The 24,243-nt window shown below is 47.5% G+C and overlaps 1 protein-coding gene across 2 annotated transcripts in view; it reads left to right on the forward strand.

Moving 5' to 3' along the window:
* Window positions 1-3,780: 3,780 nt before the first annotated feature.
* The window catches only part of MAMDC2 (MAM domain containing 2), a 141,581-nt gene continuing 121,118 nt past the window's right edge, over window positions 3,781-24,243 (forward strand). Inside the window, exons 1-2 of one of the 2 annotated variants that reach the window (XM_045065086.1) lie at window positions 3,781-4,258; window positions 4,614-4,727. In XM_045065086.1, coding sequence (XP_044921021.1) covers window positions 4,225-4,258; window positions 4,614-4,727 — 148 coding nt within the window. In that variant the 5' untranslated portion in view covers window positions 3,781-4,224. The remainder of the gene's footprint in view (window positions 4,259-4,613; window positions 4,728-24,243) is intronic. The other variant, XM_004769232.3, reaches the window with a different exon arrangement.

The following is a 24,243-nucleotide window of genomic DNA, read 5'->3' on the forward strand; positions in this document are numbered from 1 at the left end:
AGATGGCCCAACACTTCACACTTTCCGTGTTAGTGTCCTCTGGCCACGGGGACAAACCTGGGGACTTAGAACAACAGAAAGTTCTCTCCCACAGCTCTGGAGGTCACAAGTCTGAGTCAAGGAGTCCACAGGGCCACACTCCCCCGGGGCTCTGGGACAGGATCTGTGCCTCTTCCGGCTTCCGGTGGCTCCAGGCACTCCTCAGCCTGGGGCTCCCCAACTCCTGTCTCTGCCTCCTCCCTGACTTGTGTCTGTTACTGCTCTTCTGTCTGTTAGGCACTCGCCCTTGATTTGGGGCCCATTTTTATAATCCAGGATGATCTTTCCTCAAGATCCCTAATTTAACAGCATACCTTTTGGGAGGGTTTACTACCATTCAACCTGCTGTAATACCTGATGTTTAAATTGAGTGATTTGTGTTATTTAATCACTTGATTGAGCTAAATCTTGGGGGAGAGAGTCCCGGGTAGCTCCGCCCTGGGGGCCTGATGTTGCTTTCCCAGGGGTCGAGGTAGCCCACGGTCACAGGGCTCCATGATTAGTGACCAGAGGAAGTGGGTTGATGCACATAATTTCTAGATACTCTAGATTCTCTCCTTGATGCTCTCCATGTGCAGTGCTCTTTCTGTTCTCCACAGACTGTCTATGCGGGACACAAGTGTGCTGTCCAGATCCTCCCCCAAGGAAGGGCTTGTCATCTCAGGTGGTGGGATTATTGTCTTCAAACAGCCCTCAGCCGTCATCCTCTTTGGGTCAGTCTCAGTGTAGAGAGCCACTTGGATCATCTGTCCTTGTGTGGACCACATCCCTGTGTGACAGAAGGAGCAGTTCAAAGTACGTGGCCAGATCAGCCCAAGATGAGATAAAGTGTGTGGGTCATTTTAACTCCAGTGGAGCCTGTGGGGTCAGGAGAGGACCTGTGGGGACTGCATTGCAATGCCACTTCTCCCTCAGCCCAGTCCTGTCTCCTCCTCCTCCCTTCCACACGTGTGGAGCTCAAGGGCACCCCTAGTAAGCCTCCTGCACCCGAACCTCCAAATCAGAGTCTGCTTCTCAGCGACCCCAACCTCACCACTGTCAAAAGATCATCTGTTCTTCGGATCGTGCAGTTCTGTGTGAAAGCAACATTTTATTCCGACTAACTTTGTGTTTATGTGTAAGGATGCGCTTCCCAGAAGTGGCAATAAGTGATATTGCCTGGAGGTCTTAATTCATATTTAAAATTTTTTGAAGATTTCTTTATGGCTTTGATGTTTTTCATTTTCCTAAGACTTGGGACATGCAAATGAATCTAAGGCAATCCTAAAACACTGAAATCCTCAGCAAATACCTGGAAAAAGGAGCCCTGGTTTTATAGTTGCTAGAAGCATGCTTGGTTGAAACCAGTGTTTTGAGGTTTCAGGTGGCTTCCTATCTGTCTTTGAATTTTTAATTAAGTCATTTGATGAAATCATTAGATATTTAACATCATCTATGAGCAAGGAATCAAAAAGGAATATAAGACAAAGGAGACAGGTTACTTCACCAGTTGAGAGACGAGGTTTTTGGAATAAAGCAGATGTGGGTTTAAGTCTTCTCTCTGCCTCTTGCTATCACTGATCTCTGCACCTCAGTCTCCCCATCTGTTAAAGGGGAGCAATAATGATACTGACCTCATAGAGCCCGTATGAAAGTTAAATAAGATTTTCTATATAAAATATTTATAATAGCACATCAAATATTATTCACTATGAGCTACCACCTGAGGCAAGGCATATAAACACACACACCCTAAACAAATTTTAGGTCCTTTGAGTCACTGCTTACAGGAAACTCATGAGAATTTGCCCAAACTTATTTCACAAAGGATCCTGGGGCATTTTTCTTATTAGAGAGAAGGCTGTTGAATTTCTGATACTGAAGGTGACCAGGGAATAAAGACCTGAAGGCAGGATGGATGTGAGTCATGTGGATCTCCAGGGAAGAGCATTTCAAGCTGAAGGAACAGCCAGTGCAAATTCTGGGAGGATGGGTACCTTGTGTCTGCAGACTAGCCAAGAGGGCAATGTGACTGAGGGTATAAGCAGGACAGATGAGAGACGAGGGGGTGAGGCAGGTCTTGTAGGACCTAGTAGGTCTTTGTGAAGACCAGTTTGTTTGTTTCAGAGATAGAGAGCGAGAGAGAGCACAGGCAACCAGGAGGCAGGGGCGACGGAAGAGAAAATCTTAAGCAGACTCCATGCTGAGCATGGGACCCAACACAGGGCTCCATCTCACAACCTTGAGACCGTGACCTGAGCCAAAATCAAGAATCAGACGCTTAACCAATGGAGCCACCTGGGTGCCCATGAAGACTGGGTTTTGATTTGCTGATTTGGGAAGCTGTTGCAAGTCGGGAGCCAAGGAATGACATGCCACATGCCCCGATTTCTGTCTTAAAACGATGCCCCTGACGGCTGTTAGGAATGGAGCACTGGTGGACAAGGCAGGAGGGTCGGGGACACTGCCCTTAGGAGGCTCCTGTAGCCTCCCCAGCTAACGATGGCCATTTAGATGAGGGCGGTCGCCACGGGCAAGGAGTGTGCTCAGCATCTGCTGTGTTTGGAATCCTAAATGGATGGAGTTTTGTAATGTCTTGAGAGAAAGAAGTCAAGGACAACTTGAAGCAAGTGGGGGAGAAAGCTTCCTTTTACTGAGATAAAAACACAAGAGGAGGCAGGCTCAGGGAAGACTCGAAAGTGTTCATGTTGGGACCTGTGAAGTGTGAGGTAGCTATTAAACATCCAAATGCAAATGTTGAGGTGGCCATGAGGGAGAAGAGTTTGGAGTCAGTGAGCAGTCTGGGCTAGAAAGATTAATTTGGGATTTATCAGTCTATATAGTTGGTGTTATAAACTATGAAGCCGGATGGAATTATGGAGGGGAGAAGAGCTAAAAAGAGTTTGGAGGCACTCTAGTGTTCGGGGGGCAGATAGACAAAAAGAAACAGCACAGGATATGGAGAAGGAACTGCCATTGAAGGCCAAGGAAAGCCAGGAGAGGCTGGTAACCAAGTGAAGGCATGTGAACAGGGCTTTGATGGTTGAAGAGGAGTTCGATAGACCAGGTCTCCTCAAAGCATGGTCCCAGACTAGTAGCATCAGCATCTGGAAACCTGACAAGAGTGTGCATTATCTCTGGGACCCAACCCACTTCTACCAAATCAGAAACGCTGATGATGGGATCCTCCAGGGGGTTCTGAAGCTCCCTCAAGTTTGAGAACCACTGCCCTAGGAAAAATATCCCTGCACAAAATCGTAAAGACCATTAAGGAAAAAAAAAAATTCACCCTCACGTCCTTTCTTGTCAGAGAATATTTTTAAAGACCCCCTTAGTGCTCAAAGCACTCACAGTAACCTCCTACCTGACATCACCACCCCCTCCCCCACATGCCAATTTAGAAAACTACTAATTTATCATGGCTCTTTGGAGAGGAGGAATGCCCCCATTTTACCGGACAGAGGGAATGCTGAGCACCAGGCATGCCAGACATTCCACTGCTTAAAAAAAGGGGGGGGGGGTCCTCCAGGCCTAGCATTACTGGGCCATGAACGCGCCACTCCTGAGATATAAAGCTTATGTCACCAGTTTCCAAGTTCTCTTCTAGGTTTTCCTAGGAGAATTCCCCCCTTTCCATTTCTGGGGAGAAGTTAAAATTAGGGCCAGCCCTTCAGTACTGGTGTGCCAGATGCGGGGAAGCTGTCCCCAGAAATAAGCTGGTTCCCACCGCCGATGGGCGGGGCGGGGCGCCTCCAGTCCCGGCCCATCGGAGGGGCTGCTCAAAGGCCTGCCCCCTCCAAGTGTCTGCAAGGGGTCTGGTCCCAAGCTTTAAAACCCTGAGCCGAGGCGCTGCATCCCGACCTCTCTTCTCCCGGCCAGTCCTTGCTGGTTTTTCAAAAAGTGTGCAATTGTCTCCTTCCCGCCCAGCCCCATCCTCCCCGGGACCAGCTGTGCGCCGAGCCGGCTTCACTCGGGACGCGCTCTGACCCGCAGCCCCGCGCTCCAGTCAAGCACCCGCAGCTTTCCGCGCAGCTTCCCGAGCCGCTCCGCAAAGTTGGGCAGCTCCCAGTGCATGCTCAGCCTCTCGACTTCTCCCTCCCTCCCTCTCTCCTTCTCCCTCCCTCTCCAGTTCACCGGAGCCGCGGGTCCCAGCGGGCCGGCAGCTTGCACCCCTTTCCGGGCGCCCTTCTTCCCTGAAGCGCGACCATGCTGCTAAGCGCCGTCCTCTTGGCGATGCAAGGTAAGTGCACGGACCAGGGGGACCCCCGGGGGGCGCCCTCGTGACCCGCTCCCGCAGCCCCCATGCCCGGGGCTCCCTGTCCTGGGCCGGGCCATCCGAGGGCGCCTCCGGGAACTTTTCGATAGCCGTACCCCCTTCCTGAGCCTGGGGTGGCAATGGGGGTGGTCGTAGGGCTGTGCATTGGCAGCGCCGGGGAGAGGAAGGGGGTAGTAATGCCTCCTTCTCCGGCCATTCCCGCGTGCACGCCTCTCACTTTAACCTAGGGCCCCCTCCCCCTTCCCCCGCCCCGGGCGCCCCGAGTTGGTGCAGATGCTCCCAGCCCTATCCCCAACTGAAATTCGTCTTGTGCCCGCAGCCCTGCAGCTTGCTGGTGCTCTGGACCTGCCCGCCGGGTCCTGCGCCTTTGAAGAAAACACCTGTGGCTTTGACTCGGTATACGCGTTCCTGCCCTGGATTTTAAACGAGGAAGGTAAGGGGGCTCCCGGGCCCAGGGGCCTCGGAGGTGAACTTTCCTCTTTGCTGGTTGGCCTTTTCTCAAGGGCAATGTTATCTTGGAGTTAAATCCCCTCCGGAGGAAAAGCGTGAGTCATGGATCCTCCTTCCAACCCTCAACTGCGCTGCACACATGGCCGGGGAGGACTGGGGGGGGGGGGGGGGGGGGCAGGGCTGTCCTTTGTTTACCTGACCTGCGGGGGCGGGGCGGAGAAGCTCTGAGAATGTCTGCCCTCCCCCACCCCCAGCACTTCCTAAAGTCCGGGAGAAAGGGGACGCTGCACTGATTGTCACCCACCAGCTGCAAGTGCAGGGGGCCTGTCATCAGCCCCTCTTCTTACTCAGTAGAGTCTTCAGGAGCTGGGCAAGTCCCATGGAGGCTAGTCTTCACCCCACACTGCAGAAGGGGTTCGCAGTTCTGAGAACGACCTGGTGCTAAGCCCTTGTGTTTATGTCACGCCTAAGTGTGCTAAGTGTGACTGCATCCTCTTGCTGCCGGTGTATCTGTCATCCAGCACTTGGCAAAAGAGGAAACCAAGTCCATGACTGTGCGCCCAAGGTCACTGGGCTGGCGGGTGTGGGTCACTGTCTCACCACTACATACTGTTTGGGTTCTGGTGACAATTTAAATGTGGGTCTTTAGATGTTTCTTCTTACCCTTCATTATATGTTAAAAAAACAAGCAGTTCTCAGCGCCCAACAGCAAGTCCAGGGAGCCCCTTCTTTCCTTTCCCTCACTCTGTGTTTTTAGAAGCTTGGTGCCCCAGGCCATTTGGGCTGGGGAATAGCCTTTTAAAAAACACTGTAGCTTAAAGGAGCTTGGCTAACCTCCTTCCCTTCTGAGTTGTCCTCAGTCCCCAAGGCATCCCAGCGGGCTCCCTGGAGGAGGGCGGAGCCCAGAGCCCCTGCTCAGCGTGGAGGACCTCTTACCAGTCTGCTCTGCCCCACACTTGTGTCGGGCTGCGTGTGCACTAGCTTCTCGGCCCCTCACACGTGGGTGACGGTAGCCCCATTTACAAAGGAGGGCATCACAGTCTCAGAATGTCTGAATGTCTGGCCCCTGACACACAGTGGCACTCAGCCCCTGGCTCGGGGGCTGCCTGGCTAAGGGGAAGCCACGGGCAGGGTCGAGCTCAGTAGCAGCCTTATTGCCAACAGTTGCCAGGTCTTTACTACGGACAGTTTTCTTGGGGAACGCTGGGGGGAAAGCGGTTCCTGATTTGTTATCTGAGGGATCCCTACCCTGCCGATGGCCTTAGGAAGGTCCCTATCATCTTGCCACCCCCAGTCTTTCCCTGCTCCTGCTGTGGGTGAAGCATTTTGAGAGACCACCCCCCGCGGGCCATGGGGCGGCCTTCAAAGAGCATTATTCTCCAGCCCTGTGCTTGGCAGACTCCAGCCACTTGGGAGTTACCTGGTGTTCGAGTTGAAGACACAGGTTGTTGGGAGTGTCACATTCTGTGGGTCTGGGATAGGACCTGAGAATGTGCCTTTCAAACCTGTGGCTGCTGCTGCTGGTCTGGAGACCATGTTTGCGAACCACTGACCACAGTACACATTCACACACACACACACACACACACACACACACCCCAGCGCTAGGGGACCTGAGCAGGGCTGGACTGGGAACAAAGAGCCACTTAGGTGACCCTGAGAGTGAAAAGCTCCTTTAATCTTATTCCCTACACACCTCTCCTGCCTCACCCTGGTCCTGGCCCTAAAGAAAGGAAATCAACATCACCCTTCATCCAGGAGTTTTAGTCTCTGAGCCCCTGCCCCCCAGCATGGTGGCACTCCCAGGCTGCTCCTGGGTCAGGGGACGTGCCACAGCCCGCCTGAGCTCCCTGCCTTCCAGACTTCCAGACTTCCAGACCCACAGGAAGCGCTGGGCTGCACCTCTGCCCCAGAGTGGCAGTTAACCAGTGCCCCTTCTGGGAAAACAGGAAGATGATTGTAGGAAAAGGTGATTATGGCTTAATATTATAATGGGAGCACTGTTGCTTTCCTTTTTGCTTGCTTTCTAACTTCTAACGGCCACTGCTTTCTGGCTCAGGATCAGGACTACTGGCTTGGCTGGGGAAAGTTAATTCATTCTTTGAGCACTCCAGGCAGAAGAGGCCGGGTTGGTCTTGGTCCCTCTCATACAGTGTTTTTCAAAGGCCAGAACTTGGACATAAGCAAGTGCCCTCCAGAGGGGCAGTGTGGTATGTGCCAGCAGCTCTGGGTGCGTGCTGAGAGGCCAACACGAAGAATTTCCGTTATAAACCCATTTCCACATTGGTAAATTAAAGATGATAAAATCATCACAGGCAGCAGGCAGTGAGGCAAGCTGTTCCCAAGCCTCTCTACACATTTCTCTCACCTCGCTGCAGAGACCTTCTGAAACTGGTTCCATCCTCCTCTGTGTGTCGGATCCACTGTAGAAAGTTGTAGGTTTCAGAGACTTTTGCCCACGAGTATTGGAATACACAGATGTCACTTCCTCTGTTAGGTTAACATGCTCGTGGAGAGAACAATGCTACAGCCCAGTGCAGGGACTTAAGTAGGGGAACAGATCTGCAAATTAGAATTTCATCACAGGAAAATCAAATCTGGGGTAGTTACATAGGTCCCCTTCTTGAAAGGTCTCCTCAGCTGCCCCAAATTATATTTGAGGTCCTCTTCTTGGCTTATGCAGAGTATCCGGTCTCTAACAATCTCCAGTTTCAATTCCAGTGTCTGTAGCTTACAGCCATCTTGAAATACACTTGATCTCCACTGGGCACAGGATGGCTGAGCTGCGACCAGTGGCGTTTGCCTAGGCTGTGTAGCAGAGTGGAGGGTGCCCCCAGAAACAGGGGGTGACAGGTGACCGGAAGCAGCAACCCAGCCCCTTCTACTTTCTAGATTTGCCAACAGTGGCCCAGTTGAATATTTTATCTCCTCTGATTTGTCATGGGAAGTGAGATTATGTTAGACTCAAATTTGAATTCACTTCTAAATTTTAGGTTTGAATGAAATCCGGGAAACAAGAGGTCCATTGAATCCCATGAAAATCTTCTTTATTCTTTCATTCACCCTCAGAAAAACCCTTGTTTGTCCATTCACAGTTCAGAGACTATGGGAAGCCCTTTGGGCAGTAGTCCTCAGGTGAGATCAAGACTGTGGATTCCATTTCCCCAGTGCCAGCTGTGGGGGCAGAGGCCCTTGGGCTGAGAACTCTTGGAGCCCATTAAGTTGACCTTATAGTGGAAGAGTCACCATCAGATGAGTCATCGGGCAACTTGGCTCCTCTCTTTAAGTTTTGGACACCTTGGCCTGGCACCTTCAACCTGACTCTATATGGAAGCTGTTGGAGGAACCGAGGAAGGGAGGGAGGTAAAAACCCAATGCAGATGGTAGTCCTTAATTGGCAGTTTGGCACACGAAAGCCACCTGGTAGAGGAAGATAAATACAGAAACGTGTCCGGTGACTAGGCAGGAACCAAGGACATTCAAAACACTTGTGGTAGAGAATGTGGTTTTTTGTACAACGGTGGGGGCTGAGGTTTGAGAAATTGCCTAATAATGAAGAGTCCGGATGGTATTTGTACCTTGGAGCGAGTGATGCTATCTAAGGCAGGAAGGCTGGCTATGAGGCTTGGCACAATGAGGGGGTGAAGTGGGGGACATGGTGGAGAGTGCTAAAATCACATACATATGACTTTCTGAACCCCCTTTCTTTATCCAAACCCATTCCTTCTCTCTTGAAGACACTTTCGGTTACTTGGCCACCTGAGTTTTGGTTCTGTGCTCTGTCTTGAAACTGGTATTTCAGATAGAGCCAAAAGTCTGGCTGGGATCCCAAGTGGCCTTCCTGGAAGAGGGGGAACAGTCTTCCCTACTTGTGAATTATAGCTCCTTTCCTGGCTCTGGGGGATCGATCGCCTTAGCATCCCACCATGACGTCACAAGTTCATCAGGCTGTTCCTGCCCCCGTGGCCAGCTTGGACCTGCATTGCCTCTGCATATTGGTCTCCCAGTGCTCTCTAAGGAGAAACACACCCCTGTGTTGTGTAGAGACTGGAGAGCAGCACTAACCTGGTCATGTTGATGTCATGTCAACCCTTGCATGTCAACCCCAGCGAATGGCTGAAGATACTCCTGCAGTATCCCAGGCTATTCCCGGGGGCTGTCCTGGCTCCCGCTTTCAGGTTGACCAGAGCTCTCATGTGCTGAGCCTGAGCCCAGTTTAGCTCTGCCCTGGCCCTCCCTGGGATACTAGATCCTAGAACTGGGCTTTGGAAGTGGTTCAGTGCAAACTCCTCATTTTACGGAGGAGCACATGGGGGCCCAGACAGGCTGGCAGTCATGGTCATGAACCAAGGCAGTGCAGCCTGGGGCAGGGCCTTGTGTCTGGCTCTCCTCTTAGCTTTTGCTCCAGCTTTGCTGCCCCTCTCCTAACATCCCTGTCTCCATGGGTCCTGGACCCTGAGGCTTTGCTGTATTAATTATAATATGTTGGAAAGTCTCTATCAGAGAATTAATTATATTTCATACATATGGTAGAAAACGAATTCCAGAGGTACATGCTTTGGCCCTACCAAACCCACAGTCCACGATGTTTTACACCATACTGCGTATTGACTCACTCTTTAAGATGTGTCCGCATCCTACCTGCCTGCAATCTTCAGCATATAGAAAAGGGCCTGGCACATAGTAGATGCTCAATAAATATTTGTTGAATGGATGAGTTTGCTGTATCTAGTATTGGATGATTAAAAAGCCCTTTTCCATTTTCATGTGTGCTTCTGGTTCATTCTGCCCCCTTAAAGATAAGTATCTGTCTGATGGGTGGCACCAAGTCTTTAGAAGACCCCTAGCCAAATGGATCTCCCATTCCCTAAGCTTTTGGGCTGGGCCCTACCCCTTGGCCTCCCTATCAATCAGTTTGGGTTCTTGGGTTCTCTTGGGATTTAACCTCCCTGGGCTGGTTATATCTGCCTACTCCTCCATGCCTTGATTGATTTCTTTGGACAGAGGCTCTGTCTGGCCAACCCCCTTCCTGTCAAAGCCAACACCGCATCTGGGTTTTTCCCTACTCAAATTAGAGTCACGCAATAGGACGTGGCTACCCTGCTCCTGCCCTCATCCCCCACAAGGCACCTAAGGAGTTTTAGGATGCTTCCCTTCTCATAATTGTGCAAGTCAGCTGTGGTTACCATGTGTTAGGAGAAAAAATTTGATAATAATTTTGATTATGAGTTGCCCACAAGAAAATGCAGACTACCTAGTGCGGCACTCAGAGCCTCTCGTGATTTGCCCCAAATTATAAATCTGCTCTTTTTGCTCCCATGAATCCCCAATGTGCTGTTCATCATCATGCCATTTACTTTCTGGGCTTTTGCTCTATCTGCACTGTTCTCCACATCGGTATTCTGCTTTTGATTCCCTGCTCCATCTGGGCCTATCGAAATCCTACCCTTACCCATGCCTGAAGGTCCAGCTCTTTCTTGAAACATTCCCTGAGTTTCTCTGGCAGATGAACATCTCCCTTCCCCTGGCCCTCTTCACTCCCCACCATGTGTCTCCTCGTTAACAACTCCTTGTCAGGTCCCCACGCCTTCACTGGGCCAGGGTGTTATGTCTTTGAGAGCAGGGATCACATCCTCCCCACAATACCTGACAAACAGCTTGTGCTATCAGCAAACACTTAGAATTTAATCAATCTCTAAAACCCTTATTGAGAGTGATAGGAGAGAGATGGGGGGAGAGAGAGAACCTTGGACATTTTCCCCTGTAGTAAAAGAGGCTGTGTTAATACTCCTTCCTGCCATAGGACTTCAAAGACTTTCGGAAGCTAGTGTTGTCATTTCCAAGTATAATGGGGAAGCAGTGTCTCAGCTTGCCTGACCCACAGGTGGTCTGTTCCATCTCGGACATTCCAAGGAACAAATCACCCTTGGATCATTGGCTCATCAGGGCTACCTGAGTCCTTGATCCTCTGCCATCACAAACAAGCACAATGCAACCTTGGGAGGGAGGCTGCTTGGTCTGTAAAGTATTTTTAGCAAGATTATCAGACTTCGAGCTAGCTTTTGGAAGCTGTTTTTTTCTAAGGAACTCAAGTGTAAACCACCAGCAGTAGATGGATAAAAGCAGGTAGAGATATTCGTCTGCTCTTAGACAAGGCCCTTGCATATGGCTCTTGCTAATGAGAAAACCAAAGGATTGAGCTTGTGATTGATTTGGTGAGATCTGTCAGAATATTTTTCTTCTCTACTTTGTCTGAATGTTATTTGTGTTTGGAGGGGATTCTGAGGCTAAGAATAAGACAATAAAACAAAATGTACTATAACTTCATAGTATCATGAATGAATCATACGTTTTACAGAAAACTCATCTAAGGATATTCATTCTACTAATGCACATTTGAGTAACTAAAATCCATCAGGAATTATGTTAGTAGTTGGCATACATAGAGGACTGGGAATACATACATGGTCATGGTCATGGTCCCTGCCCTTGGCAGCCATAGACCCATAGGAGGGAACACAAATCTATAATTATGGTAGAGAGCAAACGGAATTATACATTAGTCAAGTATCTTCACTGCAAAGAGGCTCGGTTGGCTCTTTAAACAAAAAAGGAATTTATTGGAAAGTTACTGGCTTTCTGAATCATCAGGAAGTCTAGAGAGCTCTGTTTGGACAAGAATAAAGAGATACAAAGTGTAGTCCAAGACCCTCTGGAGGAACCATTTGTGTGACTTCGTTACTGGCCTGCTGGACCTGCCTGTCCTCTGGAGTGTGAGTACTGATGCGGCCGGCTGTCCAGTCTCGTGGCTGTGAGGAGAAGTGATTGGAGGGAAATAAGATTGGCAATGGGGAGCCTGATTAGGGGACAGGCCAGTGGTCCAGCTGAGAGACGATGAGGGCTTGAAGTGGGACAGTGGTAGTAAGAATGAAAGGGAGTAAATTAAACACCAGAAAGGAGACTCAGTTGACAGGCCTTGATGATTGAGGAGGCTGGGAATGATGAGTCAGAGGGAGAGTGACTCCTGGCTTCGAGTTGGGCAGCTGTTTGGCCGTGCCTACAGTTGAGGGATTTCAAGAGTGGTATCACAGTAGGGCAGGAGATGTGTTCCATTCTGAGTTGCATGGGAAACACCCAGGTGGAGGTCACTGATGCCAGAATTGGAAGGTCAGGTCCAGTCTGGGCAGGACTGCGGGAGAAGACAGTGGTTGAAACCTTGAGCAGGAATAAGATGACCCAAGGAGAAAGTACAACGTGGTTAACAACAGCAGGCTGAGGGCGGGGCCTAAACTCGCCGTGAGGATTGGCCATCTGAAGGGGGTGGTGGAAGGGGAGGCACAGGGGGAATCAGGCACAGGTGAAGAGAATCAGGGAAGTACCTTCACCGTCACAAAGGCCGAAGCAGTTGGGAGTTTCAGAAGGAGCATGTGACCAACGGGGCCCAGGGCAGCCCCGAGGTGTGTGTCGCAGACTTGTCTGTTGAAATCAACATATTCATGGAGTTTCCATGGACCGAGGAGGACAGGACCAGAACACCGTGGTAGAAGTGTGAAGGGGAAATGCTGAGAGCAGGGAAATCTCAGCAGAGAAAGTTGGGTGTTCTCCCTTTCTTAGACGGAAGTTCAATCAGACCTACTGAGGAATGTGAGATGAAAGGTTTTTGTTTTTTGTTTTGTTTTGTTTTGCTTTATTTTCTAAGAAGAGGAGACTGGCGTTTGCTTATGGAATGAGAGGAAAGGACCAGTAAGAAAGACATTTCTGGAGAGAAGCAGGGTGGGGAGAATCCTCACTAGCCCTGTGTTAGACCCAATTCCAACTTGGACAATTCAGAAATGTTGAGAAGGTGGAAATCTCACAGACCGATGCTACCCAAGAGCCCTCCACCCAATGGCTCAGAAACACTTGAGGTCAACTTCAAAATGTGTAAAGTTTTCTTTCTACTGTAAATGCAGAGGAGGTAGGAGCTTGGGCTGAATCTGTGGGACTTTTAATGCATCCTGGAATGTACTTATTAAAACACAAAAGCAATCCTTTTATAAGTGATAGGGGAATCTTTGGTTATAAGGGAATTTTAACAGCATCTCATATTCGCTTTGTGTTATAAGAGTGGTTCCTGGTGAGCAGTGTGGCATGAAATCTATTGGAATAGTTACATGGTAGCTCCCTACATAGCCCGGCTCTGTGATCTGCAGGTAGCTGTTCATGGTGCCTGCCAAGGATGTTTGTTGGCCTTATCTCTGACCTTCACAACAATCCTGAGGGTGGATATTGTCCTTTATAACCACATTGTCTGCAGATGAGAAGGAGTGAGGTACAGAGAAATTAGGGTCACAGGCCCAGGGCAACCCAGTTGGAGAATCAAGATATGGAGCCCAGCCTACCTGGCTCTGAAGACTTGAGCTTCTCTTGGCCATGGGCTCCCTCCTATCAGAGATGGTGCCTTTGTACATGCAGAGGTCAAGGTCAAGGAGGACAGACTTGCAAGATGCATGCTTTTCTAGAGCTAGTAGAGACCTGTGCAAATAGTGGCGATGTCCCAGCATCCCAGCTCCTGGGGTCCCGGTCTCAGCTACCTCTCGTGCCCCTGCCTGGTGGTGGTGAGCCTTTGGCATCAAACAGGCATCAAGCAGAGAGATGAGGAGATGGGGTTTAACTTCTTTTTTCCATAGCAGATGAGAGTTTACTTTTGGAACCATTTTAAGGATTCTCTTCTCAGTCCTCAGCGTAATCTTGGCAGAGGACGTCAGGAAAAATTTATAGCTTGACCTAAAATACTTTGGCCGTCTTAAGGAGTACTCTTCAGCTTCGGATTCATCCATCCCTACAGGGAAGGAATTGAAAGAGTACACAGATAAATGTGTTTTTGAAAGCCAGTTGCCCTGCCAGACGAGCCAGTTGGTACGTACTTGTTCTATGACTCTTAACAGAATGGCAGTGTTGCTGTATGGTGGTGTGATAGAGAACTTAGCTCTGTGCTAAGAAAAATTTCCATTCCTTATTTGAAACACTTTTGCTTCACTGCCAAGGAGAACCAAAGTGTTATTTGGGGCCACGCTTATAATGAAGATGACTTTAATATGTTTTAACTTCACAGAGATACTACCTTCTTTGCTTACTAATATTTTATGGCTAAGACCATCTTGTCTGAAACTATAACTGAAGATTTCTTTTTTTTAAGCTTCTACAGGTTTCTTCTATGTCTATGACTTTATTAAAAATGGATAATAGACTAGAGCACTTTCTTTTGACGGGTGCTAGGACCATGCATGAGTCCATTTTAAAATACAAGCTTTGCAGAAGCCCTTTGGCTTTCCATTACAAATTCTGAATCTGAAATCACACTGTTGTCCCTGAAGACTATTTCTCTTTTCCACAAGTTCTGATGAGGACAATGTGAGTTAAACATTCGTATCTTGTTTTGTTTTGTTTTGTTTTTTTTAAAGAATCAACACTGAAGAACAGACCCTTTGGAACTCACATTTGATACTTAGGAATAACTGGGGGGAAAATCCAAATATATCCTAGGTTATATGTTAGTTCTGCAGATTTTCATCTTTGTTGTCAACATAAAAAGTCAACAAACTACATATACATGGTTCTCTACTAACTGTTGTCTAATAAAAAAGAAATGATGTTGGAGATAACCTATCTAAACATGCATAGTATTGACATGAAGTATGATTCATTTTTAATTTTGGGCTTGTGGACTAGGACTACTTTGCTTTCCATATATATATATATATAGCATATATATGGGTGCTGAATTTAAAGGGGAATTCAGGCAGTTGTAAAGCATAAACCGTAGGCTTTTAGAGCATCCCCCATTTAAGAAGCATATCAATAATTACCAGCAATGTCATGTTCAAGTTTGAGCCAGGGGGCCCTCTTGTCTGTCAAGTATGCTATTAAGCATCTTTTGAGACAGGATGAAGGTGACCTGTTCGTGTAACAGCTGAAAGTGGACAGCTCAGTTGCTAAGAAAGTTTCTCTGTCCCTCCGAATATCCGTCAAGCCTCTGCCTCCCCACAAACACAGCTGCTCACACGAAAAATTGCTGGAAGATGGAACAGGGTGCAAATGGCTTATATTTTTAATTGACTCCATTCATTTGTCGTCTTGGTTATCAGGAAGTCATTCATAATTTTGTGACTATGTCCCTGTCATGAAATAAGTGTAGATACCTTTATGAGGGACAGCTTGCTGAGCGTAATATTAGCCTAGGAGTCTAAGAATTCTTAGAAAATTAATAAGTCTTGGAAAAACAGTACTCACTGTTTTTCTGTTCAAATGGGCAGTGAATCACGGTCATGCACAAAAGATGCTGCATTTGAGCCTCTAATGATTTAAGAACTTTTCCTCGTAGACATCTGACGAAGGAAAAGGACTGCAGAGTGAGCGGCAGGGACTCAGTGTTCCAATGTCCTTTGAGTCTCTCCATCACCAACCCGGGGGTGCACTCCAGAGTGACTTGCCGTCAATGTACTAACCCTTAGCCAGAAGCTGAGGATGGTGCCTGCCACATATTATTTAAATCTTTTAAGAATGGACACATAAGTGATCTTGTTTTATTGTTATCCTTAGATCTCATTTCAGTGTATTTAAAAAAAAAAAAAAACAAAAACCTCATAGACCAAAGTGGTATTTGCAAGCATTTACTGAGCACCGGGTGATTCTGTTGGCCAAAAAATCTAGTAGAAAAATGAATAAGAGCAATTATTTTATGTAACATTTATTGAGCAATTATTATATGCCAAACAATGTGCTGGATGCCTGCATGGGTAATCTCACTGAATTTTTACAATGACCCAATGAGGAAGACACTCATGACAAAGTGGGTTTGTAGATTTTTGTTTACATTCCAAAGTCATAGAGCAAGGAATTGATGAAGTCAGGAACCTCACCTCCATTTGTCTCCAAAGACTAAGAAAATAACCACTCTGCTATTTTCCTTTTCTTTTCCTACTCTCTCTTGGTCTGATGTCTTAAAGAGATATCTCTATCTAAAGAGATAGAAATGATAATAGTAGTTATAATAATAGCTAACTCTTATGGAGGGATTCTCTCATTTATGTACTGTTCTGTATGCTTGATGTTATTCACTGATTTAATTCTCTCAACACCTCACTGAGTTGAGCCTTATCTTGACCGTCGTTTTAGGGTCGAAGAAAGTGAGGCAAATTGAAGTCACGTAAATTGCAGGTCACAGAGTTCCTGGGTGGCAGGGCCATTTTTTGTAACAGATTTTCTGGTTCCCATCTATGTTCTGTGAAGGAGACAGCAGTTATATATTTATTCGTTTTCACTACACTGTGAGGCGAGAAACCTTTCTACTTGAGTTCTGATATGAATGACCAAGGGAACTAAGTAAGGACATTATTTCTTCTAGAATCTTCCATACACAAGGGCCCTGCCACCAAATACATGCTAATTTGAGGAAATACAAAATTAATCTTTTTCTTTAGAAATGGCACAGGGCCCTGGTACAGCAGAACTCCTGTCTGTTCCAAGTTCTAAATGAGATTACTTTGGGAACTCCTCTGAGAATCTCCCACTTACAGCATCCCCACGGCTGCCCGGCATTCTCTGGACAAATTCCAGCAGAACTTGTGTTTCTTGATAACCTTATTGGTCTTGTTTTGAAAAGGAATCAAGTATCTCATGCAAAAAAAAAAAAAAAAAAGAGAGAGAGAGAGAGAAGAAAAGAAAATGTAATATTTGCCTGGTTGGGGTTTACAAAAGACATTAGGGACTCACATTGGTAAAGATGTAAGCAGGAGACACCATACAAATTGAATGTCAACGAAACCCTTGGGATAAAGGCAGATGGTGAGCTCATGTCTCTCTGTCTGCTCATTCTATAATGGGTGATGTCTGTTGACCTGAGGGATAGGAACACACATCTCTCATTTAATTCTAACAACAACCCAGTGACAAAGAGACTCTTAACAGCCAAGACACTGTGGGTCAGAGAGTTTGTTTTAACTTTTCCAAAGTCTGTTCTGTGGGATGTGAACACGTGTTTTAAGACAGCACCATATAATGAGAGTCTATGGCCTATTATTCAGAGTGAGTCCTTTAGCTTTATTTTATTCATTTGGCATTTGTCTACCTGCGCTAGGCAAAGACTAGTAAAGGTGCTTGCCCTCCAGATACTACTAAAAGAAATAAGATATACGAACAATAACTATCTCATGTGTTGCTGAGACTAGAGCATGACCAGGAAAATGTAAACAACCCTAGGAATTCAGAGGTTAACAAGAGCTGGCAAGGATGACATCATGTAGGTAAGAGGAGGTGACAGATGGTTTCCTGGAGGCTGTGAGAGCTGTGATCAGTCCCCTTCACTGCTCTCTGGACTCCGCAACCTGGTACTTTGGGCAAGAACTGAACCATTGACAAAACTTTCTCGATTAGCCAAAGAAAGGCATGCTTTCCGGTCTTGAGCTTTGACTAAATAAAAACAGGATCCTGAGTAGCCAACAGTCAAAGCACAGCCCTAGACCAACGATGCTGTATTTGACTAGTAAAATGCAAGGGCCTGACAGACACCATGCTGAGTGGGTCGGTGTTCAGCTCTGAAGTGATCAGTCACTTACTTCTGCAGAGCCATGAGACTATGGTATGGAAATTACTTATCAGTCAGAAGCTCTGCCAGGGTATAGGAATAATGACCATTGGTTACTATGTCGCAGGCACCACACCCATATTGTCTCTGAACCAAACTCGTTACGGCTTTGTATGATTTCTGAGGCTCACTGCATAAGTGGCGAGGTTATTCAGCCTGCCCAAGGTCACATAGCCAGAGCCAAGATCGGTTGGATCCAGGTCTGTGTGCTCCCAAGCCAGTGCCTCCCTGTTCTGCTGGGCACCCTCTAAGAGTAACCAGAATTCCAATCTCTCATATGAGGCTGACTGTGACCAACTTTTTACCCAAGCCAGCCTCTTCACTTCTGTCTTTGCCAGATGAACTCACCTGCTCACTTCTGCCGTCATCCATGTGAAATATTTCTCCTAAACTCCCTTGAGGCTGAGGATTTGTGTCCCCAGAGCCTGGTCTCAGGATGATAGACATTTAGTAAAAGCCTGTTGAACTCTACTCCCCCCATCTCACTGGCCCTCAGTCTTCCATGACTCGCTCTTCCAAGCCTCAGGCTTGATGTTCCTCATTCATTCGGGGGACTGAGGGCCATTATCACAACACTGATGCCATGTTCCACTGCCTAAGCCAGCTTCCGTAAAGTGGAAATGAAGAGAGAGCTCCCACCACTATATTCAGATCTTCTGGTCCTCAAAACTTGAAGGGTAGATTTCTTCACCCTTTCCCCAGGAACCAGCAATGAGCTCACGGCTCTGTTAGTTGGAAGAGATGCTAATGAGGCTAAGATCAAAGCCATGTCCCTGTGAAGCCTTCCTTGGCTCACCCAGTACCCAATTCTCAAGCTCCGTTTACTGGAGCCCAGGACATGATTCATGGTAAATGAAGTGGGTGAGGATGTGTGGTACCCTCTTCCCTAGACCTTCACCTAGCTGTCTCCTGCTTGTCATCCCAGTCTCCGCTGAAACGTTGCCTCCTTCCCTGAGCACCCTATCTCAAGTTTGACCCCTCACGGTCACTACCACTTTGTCTGATTTTAATTCTCGCTAGAGCACATTAGCTCTCTGATATTTTTCTTGCGTATTTCATTGTGTGTATATTGTCTGTCGACTGTTAAACTGACAGCTGTGTGGAGAACAAGGAGCCTGTCCTGCATGTGTCCCTTTGGATTCTCCCATGGTCAGCAGTGTCTGCTGCCTGAAAGGCACTCAATAAATATTTGATGGTTGGATAAACAAATCTTAGTCAGTGTGAAGATGCTGCCTTAGAAATGTATGAAGGCCAAATGTATAAAGGACTGTTAAGTGAAAAGAGATACCAGATGAGCCTAAGCATCACATTCCCCGTAAGTGATGTGTTTTCCTCAAGGACGTGTTTAGGCAGATGCGTCCGACAGGAAAGGTGAATTTTTCAGTTATTCATGCTTTGGTTCCGCTGTGATGGAGAGCTACCAGCTTTCCCGTTGTCTGCGGCTTTGAGGGAGTGTCTTCTGGGAGATCGGAGATACATTAGCAGACATGGGATGGTATTTTCTTCTTTTGACAAGTGTAGAAAGCACTTTCTGCAACAAAGGAAGGATAGAGAACATTTAGAAATGAAATTCTAAGTCTCTGCCCAAACATGAGTAAGAAGGTGTGAGTGTGTGCGTGCGAAGCGTAAATCCTTCACTGGTCTCTGATCTGAGAGTGATTTTTCAGAAAACTGGCCAGTTCCTCCTGCTACTGGTTGCGCATGGATTATTCAAACGCTTGTCTCAACCTTCTTCTCTTCCCCTGAGATAAGCCAAGCTGATCCCTGAAATCCGTCATGGTGATCAAACTCCAGATCACACGGAAAACATCCTCCCATATCACAGATTTTTTTTTCTTACAATGCGAGTGACATAGGTCCAGTGTGAACCTCTTGAAGAAGTTTGAAAAGAAGCTTCTAGATCATGGATATGACTGTCTGGCCATAGTCCTCATGCATCGTTGGGAAAATACACATAACATGTTGCATTTCCATAGCCTTCTCTCTATAGAGGTATGTGATGGCCAGTGTCGTAACCAAGACTAAATCTGTGTTTCCAAAGTCCACTAGACCCACAGTTGCCATTTTTCAGGAGTCCCTGTGTGGGTGACATGTGTTGCTTTGTCTCATTACACAACCACCCTCTGAAGTGGAGGGCATTCCCTCTGGGTCACAGATGAGGAGACGGCTCTCTCATGGTGAAGTGGTTTGCCTGGTGTCACCCAGCTGGATGTGGCAGAGCGGGGGCAGCGAGGCTCGACGCGGGGTGCATCCTGCCTCACCACTCTCGATGCACCGTCACTGTATTGTTAAGAAACTTCTCTTAAAGCGCTCGCCGCTCTTCAGCTTGATTGGCTTTATTTTAGAACATGTGTTTCCCCTCCTGTTATACTGTGGTTCTAGATGTTAGCCTCCACGTCTCTTCCTTCTCTGGACCCCCTGTGTGCCCTCACAGAGTGCTCCCCACATCATCCACCAGAGCCTGGCGTCAGGCTGGGGCTAGTGAGGCCCCCCTGCCTTGTGTGCAGAAGTAGAGAAAATATCATAAAAAGCCACTCATCTAGAGACATAATATTTATTATTTTATAAATTTTATATTATATAAACATATATTACTATATATAAAAATATATATATTATTTTATTTGTGCTAAAAACTTTTTTTAGCTTTTTGACCCCCTCCCCCCCCATCCCCCCCCCCCCCCCAGCCTCTGGTAACCACGAATCTGTTCTCTGTATCCGTGAGCTTGTTGTTTGGTTCTTTTTTAGAAGTGCAGTCACATGGTATTTGTCTTTCTCTGTCTGACTTGTTTCCCATAATGGGCTTGCGTTCCATCCATGTTGTTGCAAATGGCAAGATTTCATTCTCTTTTGTGGCTGAATAATATTTCATTGTGTGTGTAGGGAGTGTATGTGCGTGTGTGTGTGTATACCATAATTCATATATATACACACACATATGTACATAAATAATATTTCATTTTGTGTATGTATTTATATACATACACCATAATTCCTTTATTTATTCATTAATTGTTGGGCACTTGGGTTGTTTCCATATCTTGGCTATTATAAAGAATGCTGTAATAAGCATAGGGGTGCAGATAAGTTGTTAAGTTAGTCTTTTTGCTTTATTTGGATAAATACCCAGAAGTGGAAATACTGGATCACAAGGTATTTCTATTTTCAATTTTTGGGGGAACCTCCATTCCGTTCTCCACGGTGGCTGCACCAACATTCATTCCCATCAACGGTGCATGCGGGCTCTTTTCGCTCCACACCCTCACCAACACTTGTTCTCACAGGTGTGAGGTAACGCCTCATTGTGGTCTTGATTTGCATTTCCCTGATGATTAATGACATTGAGCATCTTTTTACGTACCTGTTGGCTATCTGTCCATTTTTAGGAAAATGCCCATTTTAAAAACATATAGAAGTAATGCAAAAATTCCATGTTGAACAAAATATCAAAATTCTAAATAAAGATAGTCTTCACCTGCACTTGGCCTTTCTTGCCTGATCCCAGCCCTGTAGGACCACTTAAAACATGCTGAGCAGATGGACTGTAGATTTGGTGTGTGGCTCACATGAGCTAAATCTGCCATTAATGATCCAGTGAAACGCTGCCTTTCGGAGCTCATGGATGATTCAGATGAATCAGATGGACTAAAGCTCTTGTCCTTTCTTGCTGTTAGTCCGTCCGTGAAGGTGTTGATTCAGCTGTGCTGGTCACGCCGCCCCCCCCCCCCCCGCCCCCAAAGCCTGGAAGAGCCACCAGAGTCCAGCTTCCCTATCAGCCTCAACAGCAGTCTACCCACCAGGGGCAGTTTTCTTAGATGCTCAGCTCTAAATTAAAAACTGCCCTTGGTTGTCCAAGAGTCTAAGGTTCCTGGAATTGCTCTTTCATTTTGTTATTTTCTCCCCCTTCCTTAGTTTTGTTGTCTCCAGAAATCAGAATAGTTGTTTTGAAAGGACAGGCTAGAAGATATATTCATCTGTGTCTATGTGTATAGATAGGTAGATATCTCCTTGCTGTCCCCACCAGGGCAAGGTAGATAGCAAGAAGCCAAGCAAATATTTGTGAACCTATTAATTAGATTCTGGGAGATGAACTATGGGAAGAAGAAGGGTTTAATTTTGAGCATGCTATATTTATATCTGAAGTCACCATTATGTTTCACAGCCAACAAAAATCTCTATGCCCAACAAAAAGATTGGCAGGTCAGATTTACTTCTATTTCAGCTAAGCCCCCTTTTTTCCATGCTGTTTTCAGTCTGTGTATGGGACATGGAAGACTTAGCCAGATGAGGAATCTGTACGTGGAGGACAGTCGCACTGTCACCCACAGGAGCAAGGAGACAGGAGTCCCGGGTCTGAGTGTATCCTGGGCAGCTTCTCTTCTTGGCAGATAGGCTCAGTTATAGAATAGTCACCCCTTCCGGGGAAACTTTCATCTCTCTCCAAAGACACGTCTCTCCAAAGTCAACAGAATTAAAATGTTGAAAATGAACTTCAGGTCCACAATGGTCAGATGGACTAGAAACTGAACCTTTAGGGGACCCCCGCCCTCCGCCCGCTGCATTGGTGCCATGCTAGTTAGGCACTGGGCAGAGGAGCCTCTCTTCCTTACAGGTGTGGCCTCTGGTGGAGAGAGGAGCAGAGAGGGAAAGAGAAGAAGCAGGGAGAGAATCCCAAGCAGACTCCACGCTGAGCGAGAAGCAGGGCTCCATCTCATGACCCCGATCCAGATCATGACCTGAGCCCAAACCGGAAGGCGGACGCTTCACCCACTGAGACTCCCAGGTGCCCAGGCGTGGCCTTCTTCTCTGGGGCACAGACATTGCTGCTCTGGGCCTAGACTGTTGAAAAGAGGGAGCAATTTCCATCAGAATCAACTTTCCTGCTGCTTGGGTACTTCGGAATTTTCAGCAAGACCGGACTTTTCATTCATTCAGCAAGAATCTACCGACATCCACCGGGGGCTGGGGATTCAGCAGTAAGCAGAATAGTCTTCTGCCTCCCTTGGAGCCTGTATTCTGGTGGGGAGAGCTGGAGGTAAATGGCAGAACAAACGGCAGTATGATGTGGCACATGGTCCAAGTGCTTATGGTGAGAAATGGACAGGGTGAGGGTGGCGCCTTGGGCTCAGGTGGGCAGGAAGGACATCTCCGGAAAGGACATGTTTGACCCAAGCCTGCGGTGAGAGGGAGCAAGTGCAGCACATGCTGCATTTGGGGAGCGGCTGGGAGGTCCGTGTAGCTGCATCTGGGTGAGGGAGAGGCCCTGAGGTCCCACAGGACCCCCCGGGGGCCAGACTGCATCAGCCAAGGGCAGGCCATGGGAAGCCCCTGGAGGCTTTGAGCAAGGAATAAGCTGATACAAGTTTTGTTATGTAAATGTCACTCTGCCTTCCAAGTGGAGAAGGGCTAGTGCTTTGATTCTGGGAATCTAGAAGCCAGGCATTACCCTGCTTTTGTAGAGCTTATAATTTGGTGTGGGGGAATTTAGTGATGGGCACATAAACAAGTCAAGTCAATTCGGGTCTATTATGAATAAAATGAAAGGATGAGAGGCAAGCAGGAGGGAGGGGACTATGTGTTGCAGTGAATGGTTAGGAGAGGTTTCCTAGAGGGGTGGCATCGGACTGAGACTAGAACAAGGAGGAAGGGCAGGCATGCACCAGTGAGGCAGTGCGGGCAGTATACCGGGGGATGGGCTGCAGTGCAAAGGCCCTGAGGTAGGGTGAGCTGCATGAGGTAGAAGGACACCAAGAAGGCCAGTATGGGGACGCCTGGGTGGCTCAGTTGGTTAAGGAGCTGCCTTCGGCTCAGGTCATGATCCCAGCGTCCTGGGATCGAGTCCCACATCGGGCTCCTTGCTCCGCAGGGAGCCTGCTTCTCCCTCTGACTCTGCCTTCCACTCTGTCTGCCTGTGCTCGCTCTTGCTCGCTTTCTCTCTGACAAATAAATAAATAAAATCTTTAAAAAAAAAAAAAAAAAAAAAGAAGGCCAGTATGGCCAGGGCACAGGGAACTGAGATGAGAGATCAAAAGGTAGTCAGGGAGGTGCCTGGGTGGCTCAGTGGGTTAACCCTGGGTCATGATCCCAGGGTTCTAGGATTGAACCCTGCTTTGGGCTCCTTGCTCAGCGGGGAGCCTGCTTCTCCTTCTCCCACTCCCCTCTCATGCTCTCTCTCTCTCTCACTCTCTCTCAAGTAAATAAATAAAATCTTAAAAAAAAAAAAAAAAGAGGTAGGCAGGGCCAGACCCTGGAGAGACATTCAGGCCATGGTGAGGAATGTAGATTTTAATCTAGTTGAAATGGGCAGCCATTGAAGGGATCTAAGTATGAATTCTATTCCAGGAGGATCCCTCTGCTGCTTTGTGGGGAATAAATTTGTAGTGAGAATGGATGTTAGGAAGCCAACCTTTATAGTCACGTAGCTGAGAGAAAACCATGGTTTTGATTCTGGTGGAGGCTGTGGAGAGAATGGGTTTGAGATCTGTTTTGGAGAGAAGCCAACAGGATTCATTAACACAGTGGATGTGGGAAGTAGGGGGAATCGAGGATGATTCCTGGGTCACTGGCATAAGCACGTGGGTGGATGGGATCCCATTTGTACGGATGAAGGAGAATGAAAGAGGAACATGTGGGAGAGAGCCATAATGGAGGTAGAGGAAATCAGGAGTTCTGATATGGACATGGGACATTTGAGGCCTTTTATGGAGTTTTATTTTATTTTAAAGATTTCATTTCTTTATTAGAGAGAGAGAATGGCAGTGGCAGAAGCAGACCCCCCACTGAGCAGGGAGCCCAAAGCAGGGCTCCGTCCTAGAACCCTGGGATCATGATCCGAGCCAAAGGCAGACGCTTAACCGACTGCCCCCCTTTTATG

The sequence above is a fragment of the Mustela putorius genome, unplaced genomic scaffold (genome assembly GCF_011764305.1).
Source record: "Mustela putorius furo isolate JIRA1106 unplaced genomic scaffold, ASM1176430v1.1 tig00003854_pilon_pilon_pilon, whole genome shotgun sequence".
Classification (NCBI taxonomy): domain Eukaryota; kingdom Metazoa; phylum Chordata; class Mammalia; order Carnivora; family Mustelidae; genus Mustela; species Mustela putorius.